This window comes from Corvus brachyrhynchos, unplaced genomic scaffold, assembly GCF_000691975.1.
Source record: "Corvus brachyrhynchos isolate BGI_N302 unplaced genomic scaffold, ASM69197v1 scaffold60, whole genome shotgun sequence".
Lineage (NCBI taxonomy): Eukaryota > Metazoa > Chordata > Aves > Passeriformes > Corvidae > Corvus > Corvus brachyrhynchos.
This window is the reverse complement of record NW_008236767.1, coordinates 2,538,526-2,557,269: the sequence shown is the minus strand read 5'-3', so window position 1 is coordinate 2,557,269 and position 18,744 is coordinate 2,538,526. Positions and strand designations below refer to the sequence as shown.

The 18,744-nt window shown below is 41.3% G+C and overlaps 1 protein-coding gene across 1 annotated transcript in view; it reads right to left on the bottom strand.

The window, feature by feature from the left end:
* Positions 1 to 18,744, bottom strand: part of LOC108444962 (chloride channel protein B-like) — a 77,018-nt gene that overhangs the window by 24,496 nt on the left and 33,778 nt on the right. Inside the window, 1 exon segment of the mRNA XM_017727400.1 lies at positions 8,323 to 8,489. Coding sequence (XP_017582889.1) covers positions 8,323 to 8,489 — 167 coding nt within the window.

The following is an 18,744-nucleotide window of genomic DNA, read 5'->3' as shown; positions in this document are numbered from 1 at the left end:
TGAGTCCCTGGTGCCAGAATGAAGCTGATGTCCTTACATGTAACTCAGGAACACTGAGGTGCAACTATTACGTCAATGGATGCCTGTATACCAACATCCAGCAAAGACCCCCAGGGGATCCCAGCCTGCCTCAAATCAGACCCACTATTTCTTGAATGAGTTCAAACAGTTGTTCAATGACATCTTCATGAGATCAGCCGCACAGCTGGCTTTCTGGTGAGGTTGGCTGGTTTTAAGTGGAAACTGTCAGTATCTGCCAAATGGTGGCCAGACACCAGAACAGACTTTCCAATTAGTGGAATACCCCATTTGATGGCGGGATGTGATTTTCCTGTGTGTGTATGTGCATGCTCCACCTGCATGCTACCACATCTGAAGGCTGTGGTGATGCCCTTGCAGGGAGCCTGTCGTCCCAGGTGAACCAAAAGGGAGTCAGGCAGTCTCCTCCTTGCTGGGCCAGCAGAAGCCGTTTCGAGTTTCCCACAGCTGAAAATCACTGTGTTGCAGGTTTTACGTAAGGGCCTGTCGGAGCTGGAGCGGCTCCCTTGCTGCCCACCAGTGAGCTGTGAAACACAGGTTATTAGTTCCAGATGCTGCTTCAGCGCCTTTCCTTCTGCACAAAGTATGCAGAAGTCACTTCTTTTGGTTTCTCAGGACTCCCCAGAAATAGAAAACACCACCAAAAGTCACTGTGGATTTGTTATCCCTCCCTCAACATCAGGCAGAAAGTCTTGTCCCTGAGCCAAAAGGGATCTGTGTTACACTCACTATGGACCTTACAGCCGATTCACAATGGACCTCACAGCAAGAACCAGAGCCTCATATTAAGTACCAATCCATTGTCACTGCATGTCTAATACATGCAGCAGGTGTGCCAGCTCCATGACAGTCCTATTCACACTCTAACAGAAACTTTGTTTTGGAGAGAAAAGGAAAGCGCCTCGTGACAGAAACCAGAGGAACACGTCAGCTGCTTCAAAATTCACTACACTTGATCTATGTCTTCAGGCCTCCTAACTTTCACCCTAAGGTTTTAAAGAACTGCATTAAATCTTTCAAACTTCTTATACGTTTGTTCCTCTCAAAAATCTCACTACAGAAAAGTCATTTTTCTTATCACTTCTTAATCATAATAGAGGTAAATCCTGTAGATGCATCTTTTTGCCAATTTATGGTACAACATTCCCTTGTAAATTCAAACCATTTTCTTCTTACCACATTGTGATCATAATCAATACATAATTTTGGTAGAACTCACCATTTACATTTTGCATATTTGGGGGTAAAAAGGAATCCAGCTTTAATTGCTCATGAGAAAATATGGGCCAATAGAGAAGCTGAGCCTGCAGTTTTCAGACATATCAGAAAATATAATTTCTTAAGGCCTGAAAACGTTCCAGTGTAAAGCATTCTGGGCTCATGGAAAGGTAATTGTGAAAATATACAGGCCCTGTGTAAACATTAAAGTATTTACGAGGTCCTTCAAGGATTTCAGTCTGACAGATTGTTGGCTCGTCTTCACTATCCCTGTATCCATAACTTCTATTGTATATCTTTGGTTATGAGGACTGCAGTAACCACCAGTGCACTTCCAAGGGCAGTAGGTCAGCAGTGTGCTATTACTCAGCTTCCAACCCTTCCTATCAAAGGAAGGTGCTGCCAGCTGGGTCTCCAGGATCCCTAACCTCAGCCAGCTCCACACTTGCTCCTCACCCACCACTCTGTGGAAGCCTGCAGCTCCAAACCTGAAGAGCACAGTGACAGCTCTCATCCTGGACATTTTAGGAAAGGGAATGGCTAAGATTGGGAAAAGTTTATTTTAGATTGGAGGAAGGGTTATATCTGTTGGCATTCACTGTAGCATGGGAAAGGCAATTTGTTTTATTTGTTCAGAGTCTGCTCTAAAAATAAACTGCAATGCAATTGGAATCTTGGGCTTCCTTTTATGGTTTCACCAATCTAAACAAATAAAATCATCTTGATTCATGTAGTACCTTTATGTAGTAGCTTCATTAAATAGTCAAAATGAGAGCAGGTAAAAATCATCTTCTAGGGTTCGCAAGAAATGCCTTTACATAAGGCCTTTTGTTTAAGAAATTGGCAATACTGGGCAAAGACAACAGACACGGAAGGCCGCATGAGGTGTGGAGGCATTGTTTTCCCCTCCGTAACTGAGAATATTGAAAAATGAATTGGTTTGGCCAAAGCAACATGACGAAATGGGGCAGGCCTGAAAACAGAAGTCCTCCTGTGTCCCTCCGTACAGCCTTCCTCTTCCTGTCTGCTTTGAATATTCACAATAATACGATTACACTGTTTGCATGTGACTTTTTTTTCCTAATAGATTTGGACACTGAAATCACTTCATTAAAAATTTGAAATTTGGGGTGAAATTTAACAGCAGAAAACAGTGTCTCTGTTCTCTGAGGATTAAAGCTGAAAAGGTTGATTACTTCATCTTTGTAGGTCATTCAGTGTCACTAAGTTTTGGGTTTTTTCCAAAAATCCTATAAAGAGAGAAAATCAGGTCTCCTGAAAACTACAAAGCTAAGTAGCCTTTTTTACCACCACCTGTCAGAAAAGCATGCCTCTGTAACTTAAATACTTGGGTTAATATACAGCAGTAACTCTGCCCAGCTGGAAGTTTGCCCTCCATTCATGTTCAGATTCACCTTCTTCACACAGATTCATGAGCGCCAATCCTTCACTCTGTTTTGTTGTTTTCAGGAGTAGTTCTGGATAACCTGGTTGCAAGCACAGCCTGAAAGCTGGTGTACAGTGAAGCAAGCTGGCATCAGCCCCTGGTTAAGAAGATCATGAAGAGAGACACGCTGGACTGTCCCACAGAGAGCTGCTGTAGGTACAGGAGGCAGCAATGTGTCCTTTCACCCATCCCACATGGGCACCACCAACAGCACCACACTGGAACCACGGCAGGGTTGTGCTGCTGCTCTTCCATGCACATAAAGCAGCATCTGGTTCTGCCATAACATTTTTGTCAGGGGGTCAATTCTACTGTTTATGGCTCCTACAGCTGCTTCTCGGGTAATGTGATCACACCAAACTCAAAACCGAGCACAGGAGAATAGGCACAAAAAAGGGAATAAAAATGGTTCTTTGCCATGTTTTCTTAAACTTGACATAGGCTTAAAGCCCAAACATAATTTTAATAAATCTCACCCACATCTCAACACCTTCCCTCCATCTTTTCTGTGGTAGCCAGGATTCTCCCGAGACAAAGCATGGCCTTGTTACAGCAGCTCCCTTTTTCCTTTGTGCAGCCAGGAAAGGATCCAGGGTCTACCACAAACACTCTAGAAAAGATGGGCTGGATGCCCTCTGATTCAAAATCATTGCCAAGTCCACACTACCTATTGATACCTCTCAGTATGAAAGCACCGAGCAGTCATAAAACACACAGCTTCTCAAAGAGTCAAGACAGGATGCATCACATGTTGCACCATGTTGGCGAGCTGTCTTTGGGTGAATACTTGTGTCAGCAAGACAAGAAAGGAATCTTTTCATGTAGTAGTTGCTAGTGTAGGCCCAAACCAAAAGCACCCTCCCAAAAGTCTGGTGATTTTCAAAATCCAAGGCATAATCTGAAAAAAAAAAATCACTAATTACCCCAAATTTTATTACAGGCCAAACCAAGACCTTGGATCCCAAATAACCCTCAAACTTGGGTTGGCTCAAATTCTGGATGCAATATCTGTGTTGTGAGCTAAGGCAAAACTAGAAGGGAGAAAGAAAAAAAAATCAGCCTTGCTCCATGGATCTTTAATATAGGGCCACCTCTGATACACTTTAGAAAAATATAATGAGAACACTATAATATATATTCCAGCCAAAATTCTTGGCTCCCAAAACCAGCTTTATATGGTATGCAATACAGAAACACCCAGGAGACACTATAAGAACTTTGACAAGGCTAATATTAAGCTAGAACAAAACAGAACTACTGGCACCAACTCCACTCAGCTCTTAAGTAAACTTGTCCCATTAAAAAGTAGCCTCTAAGATATTTTCTCTCTGAAGTGTATAGTAGCTTATAAAAAACAGGAAGGGTTGCCAAGTCATAGATGTGTTCAAGTACTCCTTACCCTCATTAAGGAACATTCCCTGGCAGCCAGCAGCTTTGAGTGTTCCAGCGAACCAGATTTTATAAGGGGGGGTGTTTACAGTGGTGTGCAATGTAGCTGGAAATCACAGTGCACTTTAGCAGCCCTGTACTAGATACAGCTGTGTTTGGAGCCTTATCACCCAGAGCACAGAATAAAACAGGCAGGGTGATCAATGAGGTTCCAAAAATATAATGAGTATCAAGAAAACAAATCTTAAACTTCCCTGCTCCATAGGAAGCAGAGCATCCAGAGATGACAGTGCTAAATACAAATTAGGCAGTGAAATACCACTGAAGATCCAGGTCTTGCTTCCACCAGTTTTGTATATAACAGTATTTACAGAGATGTCTTCATAGTCAGCATGTACATAATGCAGCTTCTCAGTGTACCCACTGACTGCTGCAGCAGTTAGGAGTTACATTCCTTTGTGGAGCTGGACCTTAATGCTGCCCCCCACCTTGTTCATCATGGGGCTGGTTTTGCTTCTCATTCAGTGTCTAACATATCTTCTGCCTAGGGATATTATCCAGACATATAAGAGGAACAACAAAATGATCAAATACAGGAGGTCTTTCCATCCTTAACGCTGATGAAGAACTGGGAAAGAGAAGATCCATACTTTCTAACAGTACCAGTGCTGAGGACCTAAAATCACATGCTCTCTTGAGTCTCTCACATTTCCTCTCTGCTACCAACCAGGCACTGTTTTCCAAAGGTTTTTCAGTTTCCATTGAAGAAGAATCCAGATTTATGTGGCATTTAAGCAAGCCGCTAGTTATCTGAATCTTTCACTCTGCAAATATAATTTATCACCTGTTTATAAGTACATGCTAGCTACCAGTTCCCACAAAGCTGACCCCTATCCCTGTTTTGATTTGGGGGATCCAGCAACACATGGTTTATATATTTTGTGATCTTTCAGAATAATACTGAACAAAGAAGATGCAGAACCTGGCACAAATATAACTGTGTCACCCACTCTTTCCCAGAGCAGCAAACCCCCAAACAAGCTGACACAATCAGAGGAAGAGGACAGTCTCTGCAAAATGACAGCTGCGTGTAGGCATTTGAAGATAAAAATACTACCAAAGTGTAACAAATAAGTGGAATTTTAAAACAGCAGAGCTTTACATACACTGGGTGGCCACTGAGATAAAAGGAAGACTAAAGAAGCAAATAGACAGGCTCCCACAGCATCTTGTTAGCTGCAGGATCACTTAGAGAGAAAAAAGAGAAACCTTGATCCACAGGGAAAACACACGGAAAGATAAGTTCATGGCCAGACACCTTTCTGTAGAATTTCTGCTCAAGAACTTCTGCTCAAGTTTCAAGGATGCTCAGAAGTAAGGAGGAAAGAGATAAGGAAACATGTAAAGAGACTAATTTTTTTTTACTGTCTTGTCTTAATCTGTTTATTTCCCATGCTAGGTGAAGTAACAAGATCTAGGGCTTGGAATTCTTACAAAGACAGCATGTTAGTCCTCATAATTTGTTTCAATTATTATATTTTTTACTTTAAGAGGCAGACCAGAAATCCCTTGAGTCACTATTCAGGGTTTAGGATGCCCAAGGTGTAAGAGAGCTGGGGATCAGTCCAAATCCGAGAGGTCTAAGGTGGCTGAATGGTGAAGCTTCATTTGTTTGAGAGGATAACAAGGTAACAGAGCATCCAGGAAGTATGCTGGAGAGACCAGGGTCATAGAGTCATATAGAATGGTTTGGGCTAGAAGGACCCTTAAAGATCAGCTAGTTCCAGCTCCTGCCATGGGCAGGGACACCTTCCACCAGACCAGGTTGCTCCATCCAACCTGGTCTTGAGCACTGCCAGGGAGGCACTTTCATCATAATAAATATCTTCCTTATGCCCAATCTAAACCTATTCTCTTTTAGTTTGAGACTGTTGACCCTTATCATATCACTACAGGCCCTGACAAAAAGTCTCTCTCCATCTTTCCTATAAGCCCCTTTAAGCTTATAGGAAAAGCTGCAACAAGGTGTCCCCAGAGCCTTCGTTTTTCCAGGCTGAACAACCACAACTCTTTCAGCCTTTGTCCACAGGAGAGGTGTTCCAGCTATCTGATCATTTTTGTGGGCCTTCTCTGGACCTGCTCCAGAGAAGAGATCCATGTACTGAGGATTCCAGAGCTGGATGCAGTGTGCCAGGTGGGGTGTCACAAGAGCACAGTAAACCTGCTGGTCACACTTCTTTTTACACAGCCCAGGATATAACTGGCTTTCTGGGCTGCAATTACCCATTGCCAGCTCATATCTAATATTTTGTCAGCCAATATCCCCTAGTCTGCAGGGCTGCTCTCAGTCTATTCGTTATCTTGTCTGTACTGATGCCAGAGACTGCCCCAGGGCAGGTGCAGGACCTTATTGAACTTCATGAGGTTCACAATGGCCCACTCCTCAAATCTCTCAAGGTCCCCATGGATGGCATCCTTTCCCTCAGGCAGATAAACACTGCTCAGCTTTTTGTCATCCACAAACTTGCTGAGGTTACAATCTCACTGTCCATGATAGTTGCTGGGGTCTGCCTTCGTATCCTTCTTAAAAAATGGGTGTGAAGTTTCCCTTTTTCCAGTCACTGAAGGCTTCACCTAACTGTCATGACTTTTTAAATATGATGGAGAGAAGCTTAGCAACTACATCTGCTACTTCAGATATATGTCAGCCTATTCAGACTATATCTAAGAGGATTTAGGCTAAAACTTGGCAGTCTGTAAAGTGTCTGGCTATAAAATACTTACCAAGTTGTGATGCTATGTATTTTGCTTTAGAGTATTGGTATAGTCTGCCATCAGGTTATCCAGAAACTTTCTTTAATGTGCTTGGAGAGAAAAAAAGAAGGAGTGGGAGGAAAACGAAATTTTATATATATATGAATGTGTATGTATATATATATATGTCCTTCAAGTGAACAGAACCTCACTCTGAACCAGGAAAGCAGTTATAATTCTTTCCATGGGCTTGTCATCTAATTGGAATACCATGGGAAACTTTATGGCTTCTTCCCCTCTGTTTTATCTGCCATGGTACACATAGAAGTCATCCATAATGTCACAGATTGTTTTTATTTCCTCCTACTGAATTGCTGGCAATTTTTCCTCTCATGATAAATGCAGTTAGATTATACCCAGAGTTCTATGTGCTTGTTAAAACCTTTCAGACATGGCTACATTTGGAAGAAAGTGTGGACAGAGTCAGTTGCCAACATTTTATTCTTCTAGAGGGTCATTTGAAGCTAAAAGTTTGTCCAATAGACCTCAATACTGGGAGAAAATTGAAGTGCCCTGCAAATAGCTTTGGCTGTGGATGTATGCTACCCTAATGTGCCTTAAGGAAAACAAAAGCCTTTCTATGGAAAATAGATTTATTCATTTTTCTTTCTATTTCTTCACCACATTACCTAATTAATTCCTAGAGAACATCTCAAAGAATCAGCATTTCTGCTAATTATTTTATAGAAGACAGTAGTACAGAGTTCTCACTACCTGGAGATAAATATAGACCCAGCACCTACACCTAGGAGAGGAAATGGTTCTTATTACCTGTCATAAATGCTATGAAAAAAATGAAGTTTTGGATACTGGTTCACACTCTGGAAAGATACACAGGACAGGTTGGATTAATGTAGATCGAAACATAAAGGATGTAACTTCTTTCCATTTAGTCTTTAGTTAATAATGCAGGCACTTCCAGAAAACAATTCTTATCTGCCTTAAATTGCTGTCCTTGGATGGCAGGAATCACCACCTGAAAGTGCACATCTTATGGTACCCAGCATACAGGAAGCCCAGAGTAGTCATCCAAACCAAACTCCACCATACTGTGTTGTTGTTCCTCTCTTCTACGGCTTTCACTCACAAGAAACAGTGACAACTGTCTGTGAAAACCTCCACTGGATTCTCCATTGGACCACTAACAAACAGCATCCAGCTGGGCATTATGGGGCATTTACTGCTCTCATGACACCAGTGGCAGTGGTAATTCAGATCCTACCATAAACCTGAAGAGAAAGGGAGTCTCTTCCGTTCTGTTTGTACAGCACATCACACCATGGGGATCTTGTTCAGGAACAAGGTCTCCATTTTCCCCTTTTTCTCTCTAAGCTCCAGGTCTCAGAGAACCCACGCAGCCTCTGCAAAGAACACGACACAGAAAAATTACAGATCAGCAACACAAGAAACCTCACCATTTTCTCCTGTAATGAACAAAAGGTTCCACATCCAAGCCGGGAATGAATTTCAGCTTCATGAGGGAACCCTACAGGGAGACGTTAAACAAGTCACCAACCTTCTTGGCCAGCATGACAGCCAGCACTATCAGTGGGGAGGACTGGACATCATTTGTGAACTCTACCTAAGGAAAAAATAGAACAAAGGGCTTTTCATCTGTTTCATATACCTGGCGACGAAGGCAGTGGTTGCACAGGACTACCTACTTCTTTCACAGGGGAACGGAATGCAATCCAGTCCACTGAAGGCAGAAAGGTGCTCTCTCTCCTTTCTCAGGGATAGGTTATCAATCAACACTTCCACCAGAGAGTCTTGGCTGATGCAGTGACACTTCCCCCTCCCATCCCTGTCAGCTTGAAGCATGACACTTACATTAAAAGTCACATTTGATTCCCATATTTCAGGTGGCTTGTGATAATTCTGATGTAGAAGAGGACAGTAAGTGGAGATGAAGTAGCCAGATTGCTTAAAATAGCTTGGCATTGTGACAAATATTTAAAAATGCAAACAAATCCAAGTATTTTTTCTTATTTGCTGAGCTCAGGAGATATAAAATTGTTTTCCCATACTTATGCTTCCTGATAAAACAAGCTCCTTATACAAACACTGTCCCTAAGGATGTCAGAAAAGGGATGAAGCAGCTTCCAACAGAAGTCCAGCTCAGGAGATCAAGCAGCAGGAACATCAGTTACCATGCAGAGCAATGTTCAACAGTACAAGGCAAGGTGCAGGCATCCCTGTCCCCACAATCACAAACCCATGAACTGGAATGAAGTGTTGGTTGTAGAAAATCATATGCAAAAGGACCATCAAAAGGATGGTATCTCACCCAAAACATCTTTCCTAAGCTGGCTTGTCCTTTCTCCCTGTGTAGTGAGGGTATGGTCAGATGAGTGGTGAAGAATGTAGTATGTTTTAACACTTGATTACCCTTGAACTAATTGGTTCTACCTCCATGGTTGCATACAGCCGCTATCACTAAGCTCAAAGGTAGACCAAGTTCACCTGCCCTGCTACTCAACTGTCCACCTGTGGTGGAAGTGACTCAAGGCACACCAGTAAACTGCCTTTAAATAAAGGATTAAGAGTGAATCCTCCTATACAAAACAGAGAGTAATGGGAATGTAATTAATGTTGTTTAGACCCAGGTCACAATGAAGTGAAATATTTTTCATGGTGAAAACCACTGCACAGAAATATTCTCCTTATGATACCTTAGTAAGGCTTTTTGGTAAAAACTGCTGTCTCCTTCCACATCCCACTATTTCCCCTATCACTGCATCCTGTTAAACAGGTATATTCATTAGCAATTACCCTGGGACTAAATATGCAACCCTTCCTCATAACACTAAGAGGCTTTTGCCCAGAAACTTTTCTCCAATTCAAAGTGAATTACAGAACATGGCCATTTTATAGACCTCATCAGTTAGAGATTGTTAAGTACTCCAAATATCTACATTCAAAGAATGCCAATAAGCACATTTCTGCATGATGAGCTGTAGGAAATTTATCCAGACTTAAATTTTCACCCTCCTTCTGTCTCTGTTCTTTGAAAAGATACCATTCAGGATGATTTACGTGGTTTACAGCATATCCCAACAAGGGACCCATATGGCATAGTCAGCCACGTACAACGGAGTCATGCAACTGTCCTTTCTGCTTGGACATAGCCAGGGATTCCTAATACCACCACAGCATTCTTTGACTGTCTCTTTAAACCTAGCATTCAACTGTTTTATTTTAAAACAGGAACATGTCAGTTGAAAGGAAAACAGCAACTGTGGGATTTTAAGAATTGCTTCATCATATCTGCTGCAACTCATTCACACAGATGGATACTCCTTTACTGTGGATTCCTTTTAAGGTTTTCTTAAGTATCTTGCTACAGGGAACTCTTCTGGAATAAAACCAACATTAAAAATTACTATAAAAAGCTATAAAAGCACTCTGAAACTCTAAATATAAAACTTCTTGAAACTTAAACTCGAAAAAATACTTTCAAGTGATTGTTTTAACCTATACAGAATATCTTCAGAACAGCAAGAACCAGAGCCTGGCTTTCCAGTCACCTCTTCTTGTTTTTCATCCCATTTTATCCCTTCCTCCTACCCTTCTGTCCTCAGTCAAGCTGACCTGGCGCAGACCCTCATCCTTTATTGTCAGAAACATCCAGCCAGCATTTTACATCTGTGACTGAGAAACTCTGAGGCTTGTGCTGATTTTCCCCAGCCCTGCAGCCTTCCTGAGTGCTGGGATCTGGAGGGAGGATGGCTCCTCTCTACAACAGCACACTGAATGCTTGGAGCAAGTGCCTCTGCATTCAGTGTTGGACTTCACTTCCTCCAAGGGTTAACGCCTGTCGAGCAGAAATGCTGTTTATCTTTGGCAGGCTAGGATGGCTGAGGTCATTTTTAAAAAGACATGCTAAAAGCATTTTGAGCAATATCTTTTGTATGTAAGTAGATTTAAACTTTGGCCACAATAGTGCTGGTGGAGTTGTGCTGAACTCTTACTGTAGATGGAAACTGGAGAGGCAATTTCTGTGATACAAATTTTCTTGCAAATAGGCTATACTGGAGCAAAAACATAAAGAAAAGATGCAGATGACTTAGAAAACAATGATATATTTGAAGCATAAGCATAAAAAACTGATAGAATCATTTATAAAATTTCAAGAAAACTTTGCATGAAAATTTAACCCATTATGTGATCTTAAGATAAAGTGAAGTTGTACACTAATTATAGATCAAGTTATTTATGAACCCCAGCCTAAAGCAAAGTCTTATCTAAAAATCGACTTGATTTTACATCCAAGTACTTAAAAACCTAGAGAAAAGCATTAATCGATAGTTCAAATAAATTCTGGGAAAGGGAATTGCAACAAAGAAAGATTCACACAAAAAAGATGCTGTCATTCATATAATAAAAAGTATGCTGTCTTAGTGCTGGAGAAGAAGGAAGAAATCATCAAAACCTGCAGCTAAAACCCCAGTCTATTAATGAGAAGGATGATGGTACTTCAGCAGCAAAGTTCTCCTTAGGGTATCTTAACAGAAATCACAGAAGCAGAAGTTAATGCAAGAACTGTGATAGATTCAAGTGACCTCACAGAAGCACATGGACAGGCACGAACCTACAGGCACACATATCTGTGCTCTTCTTAAGGCTTTATTGGTATTCCCTGTTTAGAGAAGGGCCATCTGCTCCCTGCTGAGAGAGACAAAGTGCAGAGCCTCGGGATTCAGCTGCATGAGGAAGTTCATGCTCAGTGAGCTTGGGTGTGAATTTACTGCATATTAGCTGCTCTGCACTAACTGCCCATTTGGGTACCCTTGGTGCTTGGGAAGTGAAAAACAGCCTATTTGACCTTCAGAAAGGAGCCCGCCTAACTCACACAAAAGCACTCTTGAAGCTAACCTGCACAAAAGCACTCTTAGTAGCTACTAGAATCACCCACCCAAGGGAATTAGTGCCAAGTAACTAGCAAGCTGTAAATCCATCCTGGGGCTCCCTGCATGCTAATTCTACCAGCAGACAGGCCCTTGTGTGCCCAGAGCAGCAGCCAAGCAAGCCCAGCCACAGCCCAGCACCATCAGGAGCCCATGTGGTCCAGGGCTGGAAGATTATACAGCTTCTCCTTTAAAAATACCTGTGTGTACAAACCAGTTCCTAAAGATTCTCAGAAACGAACAAGTTATATAGAGTATTACAGAGGGAGAGAGAAAATACTGGTGACAACAGCAGAGAAAGGAGGGAGGGAAGCTGAGGGCAGTCGCCAAACGCCTACAACTCTTCAGCCATAAAACGTGAGGCTTCATTTATCGATATTCATTCCAAGACTGCATTCTAGGGGCTGCTCTTTAGGATGCAATTTACTCTCTGTGCATATTGCCAGATTTTTTTTTTTGTTCCTTTTGATCCTACGGGTGAGGCAGGCTGTGCCAAAAATGTCTTTGCCTAGGGCACCCATCTATGCAAAGCCAGCAGCTCTAATAGTCACTGGAAGCACTCGGCACTGACACTTCATACATCAGCAGCCTAGTAAATTGTACCTATTTTTTTTTCCAATAATCTCTCTATATATAAAATCCTGAAAAATGTTGTTTACACACAGAGAGACCACAATTAATTTATCAGCACAGTTATTCAAACCTCTTTAGACATCATCTTTGTCACCAGAGGAACTTTTCAACAACCCCCAGTAGTCTTTAGTTTCTCAGGCCTCCACATCATTATAATCTATTAGGCACCTTCATGTTAGCTCTGTTTTATTATATAACACATAATTATGCATTTCATTAACAGCATCACCAGGCACAGTACATCAAAGAGAGAAAGGCAGCTGCCCAGGAAATTCAAAAAGATGCAGTTTACTTAAAGCTCACTGTTAAAAACCTCCCCCACTTTCAGTTAAATTTTGACTAATGTTTCAAAGATTTTACTCTGGCTCAGAGAGCAGAGTCCAAACAACCTCATTAGACACAAGGCTGCTGACACAGTGAATATTCCCTGAACTCTTGATATTTCCAATCATATAAAAGAAAAAATCATCAGCTAGCTACATAGTGCAAATCAATTTTCCTTCTTCTACTGAAAACCCACTTAGCCAGAGATCTCTCTTGCTACTTGTAGCCTACAAGGAGAAATGCAGAGATGAGGGCCTATCAAAAAGAGAAAAAAGATGTGTTTATTTTGTATTTTAATTAATTTTTCAAGATTTGTTCAAACAGAAGATCTGTCTGGCCAACTGTACAAAGAAAAGGCAAAATCTTTGTCCTTCAGATGATATAAAAATTATCATCCTTGGGAGAAGCAAACTCCCCAGAAGAAATAATTTTGTCATTTTTCACAAGGTTACACTGAACTAAAAGGCTTGGAATTAAGAAAACATTTAGGAAAGAAAAAAAAAAAAAACCAGGTAGCTGCTTGACAAAGGTACAAGGCAGTACATATGAGAGCAAGTTTAAAAAGGGGGTGGATGGGAAGGGACATGAAGTCTCAGTACTACCAGCCAAATCAAATAGTTTTGGTGTTGAATCTGCAGCTGGCACAATACACCAGCTCTGGGCACAGTTTCCCAGATTTTCAGATTCCCAGTCTTCTCCCAGATTTTGTGGAAGAGCACACACTCCCCCTGGAAAGCACCTTTCAGTTCTCGCACATAAAGCCAGAACTTCCCTCACTGGAAATTTTTGCTACTATTTATAAAAGACACCAAGAAAGATTTGTTCATGGTCAAGAGAACATTTCCAAAGGGTGGAGGGCTTGTAGCCAGCAGAAAGCTTTTGATCATTCTTCTCTTGGAGCAAATATGAACAAGGTTGCAAGCTAATCATTTGATGTAAAGAATGGAAGGAGACTACAATTCCCTATTCACAGCAGTAAAAGAGCTGTTCATGCAGCTTTCTTGAGAATAGGAGTTTATGGAAGTAACATCAAACAGGATTAAATTACTTGTATGGTCACAGCCATTTCATAGACAATGCAGATCTGCATTTCAATTTCTTTAGTCTTGGTTTTATCATCTGCTGGCCCTCAGGAGCCTGTGTGTTGGAACACTTGATTCATTTTAATTGCCACTTAATAATGTCCTGACAAACTATGAATTGAAATGCTGTTATCATGATCCACTATTTCCATCTGGGATTATGCCAAAAGAGGCACCTTCTTCACATATCGATACAACCAAATACTCCCTTCCTGAACTTGCCTTAATCTCTCGCTTTAAAACAAAGTGAAAAATGTTCCTTTCCTGTGCACTTTACCTTTAAACAAATCCTTTATAGTCTTAGGACTACATTCATTAACTCAACTCACTTTACTGTCTCCTTATCACTCACCACCATCACTGCTGAAAATTTTTGGAAAAGTGGGATGCTGCACTACGGTAAACATAAATCTCCTAAAAAGGCACGATTGTCATGCTAGCCCTGAAAAGTTATGCACTAAAGTTCCCTCACCCTGCTGAAAATTATTATTTCTTGCAGCCTGAGGCACACGAAGCTCTGCATCACACTCTACAAAGGGCGGCACACCCAGCGTAGGTTCACTGTGAGGACGTCCTGCCAAACTCTACTGCCAGGAGGATTGCATAATTAGTGGGATTCTTCCTCTTCCAGAACTCAACACCATTAACTATTCCAAGCCATTACAAGGAGTAGGCAGCCTCTAGTACCCTAGAGCTTAATTGCTGCCAAGACAGAGCACGAAAACATATCTTAGCACAAGGCACAAACTTTTTAAGCAAAGTAGTTCTAATGAATCACACTCGTGCACTACTTCCTAATTTAACTTAATTCACAGTGTTAAGTGAGCTCTCATCCCAGTTTTCTCTAATGTGAATTTAAATATTTGTGTGAGTTTTTCTGAAGCCAATGTTGATGATTTCCTCGGTAGAAGAGAGAACTTTTTTTTCTAAGACCTAGTACAGAAACGGGACATTGATTGCTGAAGAGAACATAGAAATATCCAGCACAGCTAAGTAATCTCTGGAAACATATCAAAATCCTTTGAGTCTCAGTCCTTGGGAACTTGATGGAAAATGCTATGCAAATGTTTGATATCTTGTTTCAGTCCCTCAAGGCCTATAAATACACCTGTTTTGACATGTTGTGGCAATGGATGCAAGTGGTATCAGGAACAGTATTGGTGATAGCAGTGACTCTTGCCAAGATCCCTGGAAAGATATCTATCAGTGACTTTTTCTGTAATCTGGCTCTTCATCTTACGTACACAGCAGACACGAAACCCTGAAAGGAGGTTTCAAAGATGCCTAAATCTGTGTCAGAAAGGTAACACTGGTGCGTGTTGTGCCAAGTGAACATTCTGTTAATAAAAAAAGCAGCACTGTGTATTTTGTGTGTTGCTGAATATGCCCAAACATTCAGCAGGCTCACATGTTAAATCTTTTCAAAACAAGCTCTGTACTGTATAATAACCCAGCTAAGCAACCTGGTGCTTTTTTAGCTCACAGTATTGCAGAATGCTTTTAGTTATAATTCATGAGCGTTTTTTCAAATAAAGTAGACAACTGCAGTGAATCTCTGTCATATTTAAGTGATGCTAAAACCAACATCTCCAGAATTCCAGAATTCTTATGTCCCTAGCTCCTGAGGTCTAGAAAATGCTGGAGAAGAAAGAGACAATTGACTACAGACAGCTGTAGACTACACGAGGTTTTTACCAGGGCTTTTTGATAAACGCTCTATGCCACAGGCTGAGAAGCTCATTTCAACTTCAACTTCAGTGGGAGATTAGACCTTAAATAACAGAAAACTTACAAAATCTTGCTGTTGTCAAAACAAGCATAGGTATTCATTCACTGCCAGTTTCTTAAAGAACTGCATTACAAAATCTGAAGTCTTGAAACCATTCCCCATCCCCTTCTCTGTGAGAAGAGTTTCACTTATTTCATTTTCCAGAAAAGCTACTGCCAAAAAACACACAGTGCTCTTCCCCTAGCTGGAGAAAATTCAACAGAAAATAGTAGGTAGGACCTAGTGTATTTAACAGTTTGCTGATTATGCATTGTTACTCCAATTATTTGGGGACTAATTTGAATAAGACTAGAATCTGTACAACACTACTCTGCATCTCCTTTCTAAAAAGGTTGCAATCTGAAATAGTGTTAAACATACCATTTGAACACACTAGGCTCCTCCCAACAGGCAGGGGAAGGAGAGGAAACACTTACCCTGTTAGGAATATCTGCAGGCTTGAAGATTTGAAAAATTGTTTTACTAGGGTTTAATCTTTTCATTAGAAAAAAAAAAATCAGGCAGTTTAGTAACAGAAAGCTAGGCCCTGTCAGAACAACTTCTGTGAACCATCTCAGGTGTAATCAAAAACAGTATGTGAGCCCTAAACTGTTTAAGCATGATGGGCTGATGCGTTAAACAGCCTAGCACTGGGAAGAACCTGCCAAATTAATTTCCAAGTAATTATGCACTTCGTCTGCCTTCTTTGAAGTAAACATGATGTGAAAAATCTTGAATACTACCCATTTGTCCCAGCTTCTGCAAAAGATTTTCCTTTCCTCACCAAAATCAGATGGAAAAGCAGCCATGTGGCATTCTCTCATGAGGAGTTAAAATGAAGACTGTGGCCATGGAGAGAATCCAAAAGCTAAATTCAGTATTGAGTAACCCTGCTGGAGTACCAGCATTTAAGGCATCTATTTTTGAACTATTTTTAAACAACTAAGGAGGAGACAATCTGAACTTGCCTGTTGGTGGGCACATATGCCTCCCTGCCCTTTCAGTAAGGACTCTGTAGCACATGCCTTGTTAGCCAGCAGTGCAAAAAAATGCTCCCTGATCCAGAGCATGCAGATGTGTACTCATTCTAAAGCAAGGGTCAAAGCCTTCTCTCATCTACACCTATGTAGCGCAACATGCATGACCGGTCATGAGCCTCTGCTGCATTCTCACACAGCAATGCCTCTCCTGACAGAGGGTGTGCTCCTTATCATTTTCTCTCCATGTTTGCTCCAGGAACCCAGTGTCCCTTTCACGCCCTTCCGTCTTGAGCAAGTCAGAGGAAGGCATGATCAGAAATCTCCCAAGGTCTGTGCTGCCAAAGTGTGCCTTGAGGATGTGGTCATTTGTTACAGCCAGTTCTCTCCCTTGTCTTCGTCTGTTCCCTCCCGAGTATTGCATACACTCTGCTAAACAAGTAGGAGAAAGGGAAAAGCATGACTCAAGCCTTCCAAGTAAGTTATCTTTTCTTTAAACAAGGGTCAGACTGAGGAACAGGGTGAAATGGGAGCAATATAACCAGAGTGACCTCACATCAACCATTAGATACAGGATCTGAAGCACCAGACAACACAACTCCAATTATCTCCACAGTCTATGCAACTTCATCCTCTCTAAAGGCAGGCACTGCTCTTTTATATGTTGCACCAGCAACTTCAGAAATCACCTGCTGCTGCACAACTCACCAGTGGATAACAACCTGGTTGGCCACTGGCAGGCTGGGGTCTTAGTGGGGTTTTATTTTAGAGATACAAGAAAAGAGGTCAGGTCTGGCTCTGCAAGCTTGCCTGAGACATCTTTCAGGCACTCAAGAGTTTTTCCATCACCACTCTCTCATACTGCATGTTGAAAGAAGAGCCACTATAAGAACAGGTCCCACTGGACTTCTGCTTCTCCATGTGCTTTCACAGCTTCCCCTTGATGCCCATCTCCATTCAGTCTTGCTCATGACAGCAGCACACCTTTCACCCACCTTCACTGCCATCACCATTTGCGTCCTGGACCCAGTCTTATTCCTCTTCCAAAAAAACAGATGACATGTAGAAACAAAACATGTTGCTCTTCCCAAGGGGAGACCATGATCCTTCCTTAGGGATTTAGCTCTCTCAGGACCTACAGAAGGACCCTCCATCCCACTGACAGACCGTGTCCAGCCCAGCAGCTGCTGCGTTGTGTAACCACTTGCTCCTGTTTCAGCAGGGTCAAATAATCAAATGGGGATCTCTGGCCCTAAGCCCCCATTCATTAGAGCACTCGGTTACATGGGGAGTTTAATTCAAAATTATTATCAACTCCTCATGCCAGGAAAAAAAAAAAAAAAGATAGGTTTATTGTGGTAGCTTTGGTACCAGAGATAAATAATTTTCTCAAAATTTGGAAAAAAACCCACTATTGGCAGCATTATGAAGGTTTTAAAGTTAAAAATATAACAAAATTTAATGGTTTCAGATGCTTTTCATGTCAATGTAACTAGAAAATGCCTTTAATATGGAAACAAATTAAATTTGGCAAAGAATTAGTACATAAGACATCCCAATTGCATTTTGTAATTCAAAAAGCCTGAAAACAGATAAGATACTGTGAATTAAAAATAACTCTGCATGTTAAATTCTCATGAACTTTCATTAAGGCTTGTGTTGCATGTCCCAAATGTACCATTGTATGTTGTAATACACTACATCCCTTTATTTATAAAATACTTTTAAAGCTACCGATAGCTAGAGCCAGAAAAGTGACTATATAAAAATGTTATCTTCTCAAATTACAACTTCATTTCCAATGTGTGTATTTAAAAGAGAGATGCAATCTCAATTTCAATATTTCAGATGCACAGCTGAACTTTCTAAGAGTTCAGTGCCAATTGAATCCATGTACAATTCAGTCGTGTCTGTTTATTTTACTGATAAAACCTGGTACCAAAGCTGACACAGCTATATTAGAGATAGAGCTGGATTCTCTTCTAGTTTGGGAATTACCTGCAGGCTAACCAACTGTCCCATAGTTTCAGTTCTTCTTTACAAATGATGAATGAAGTAATCAGAGGGGACTTGTTCTGACTTTCTTGGGCTGGGTTCACAAGGCCGCCATCCAGAAAGAAAAAAGGGGTATATTTCATTTTCCCTA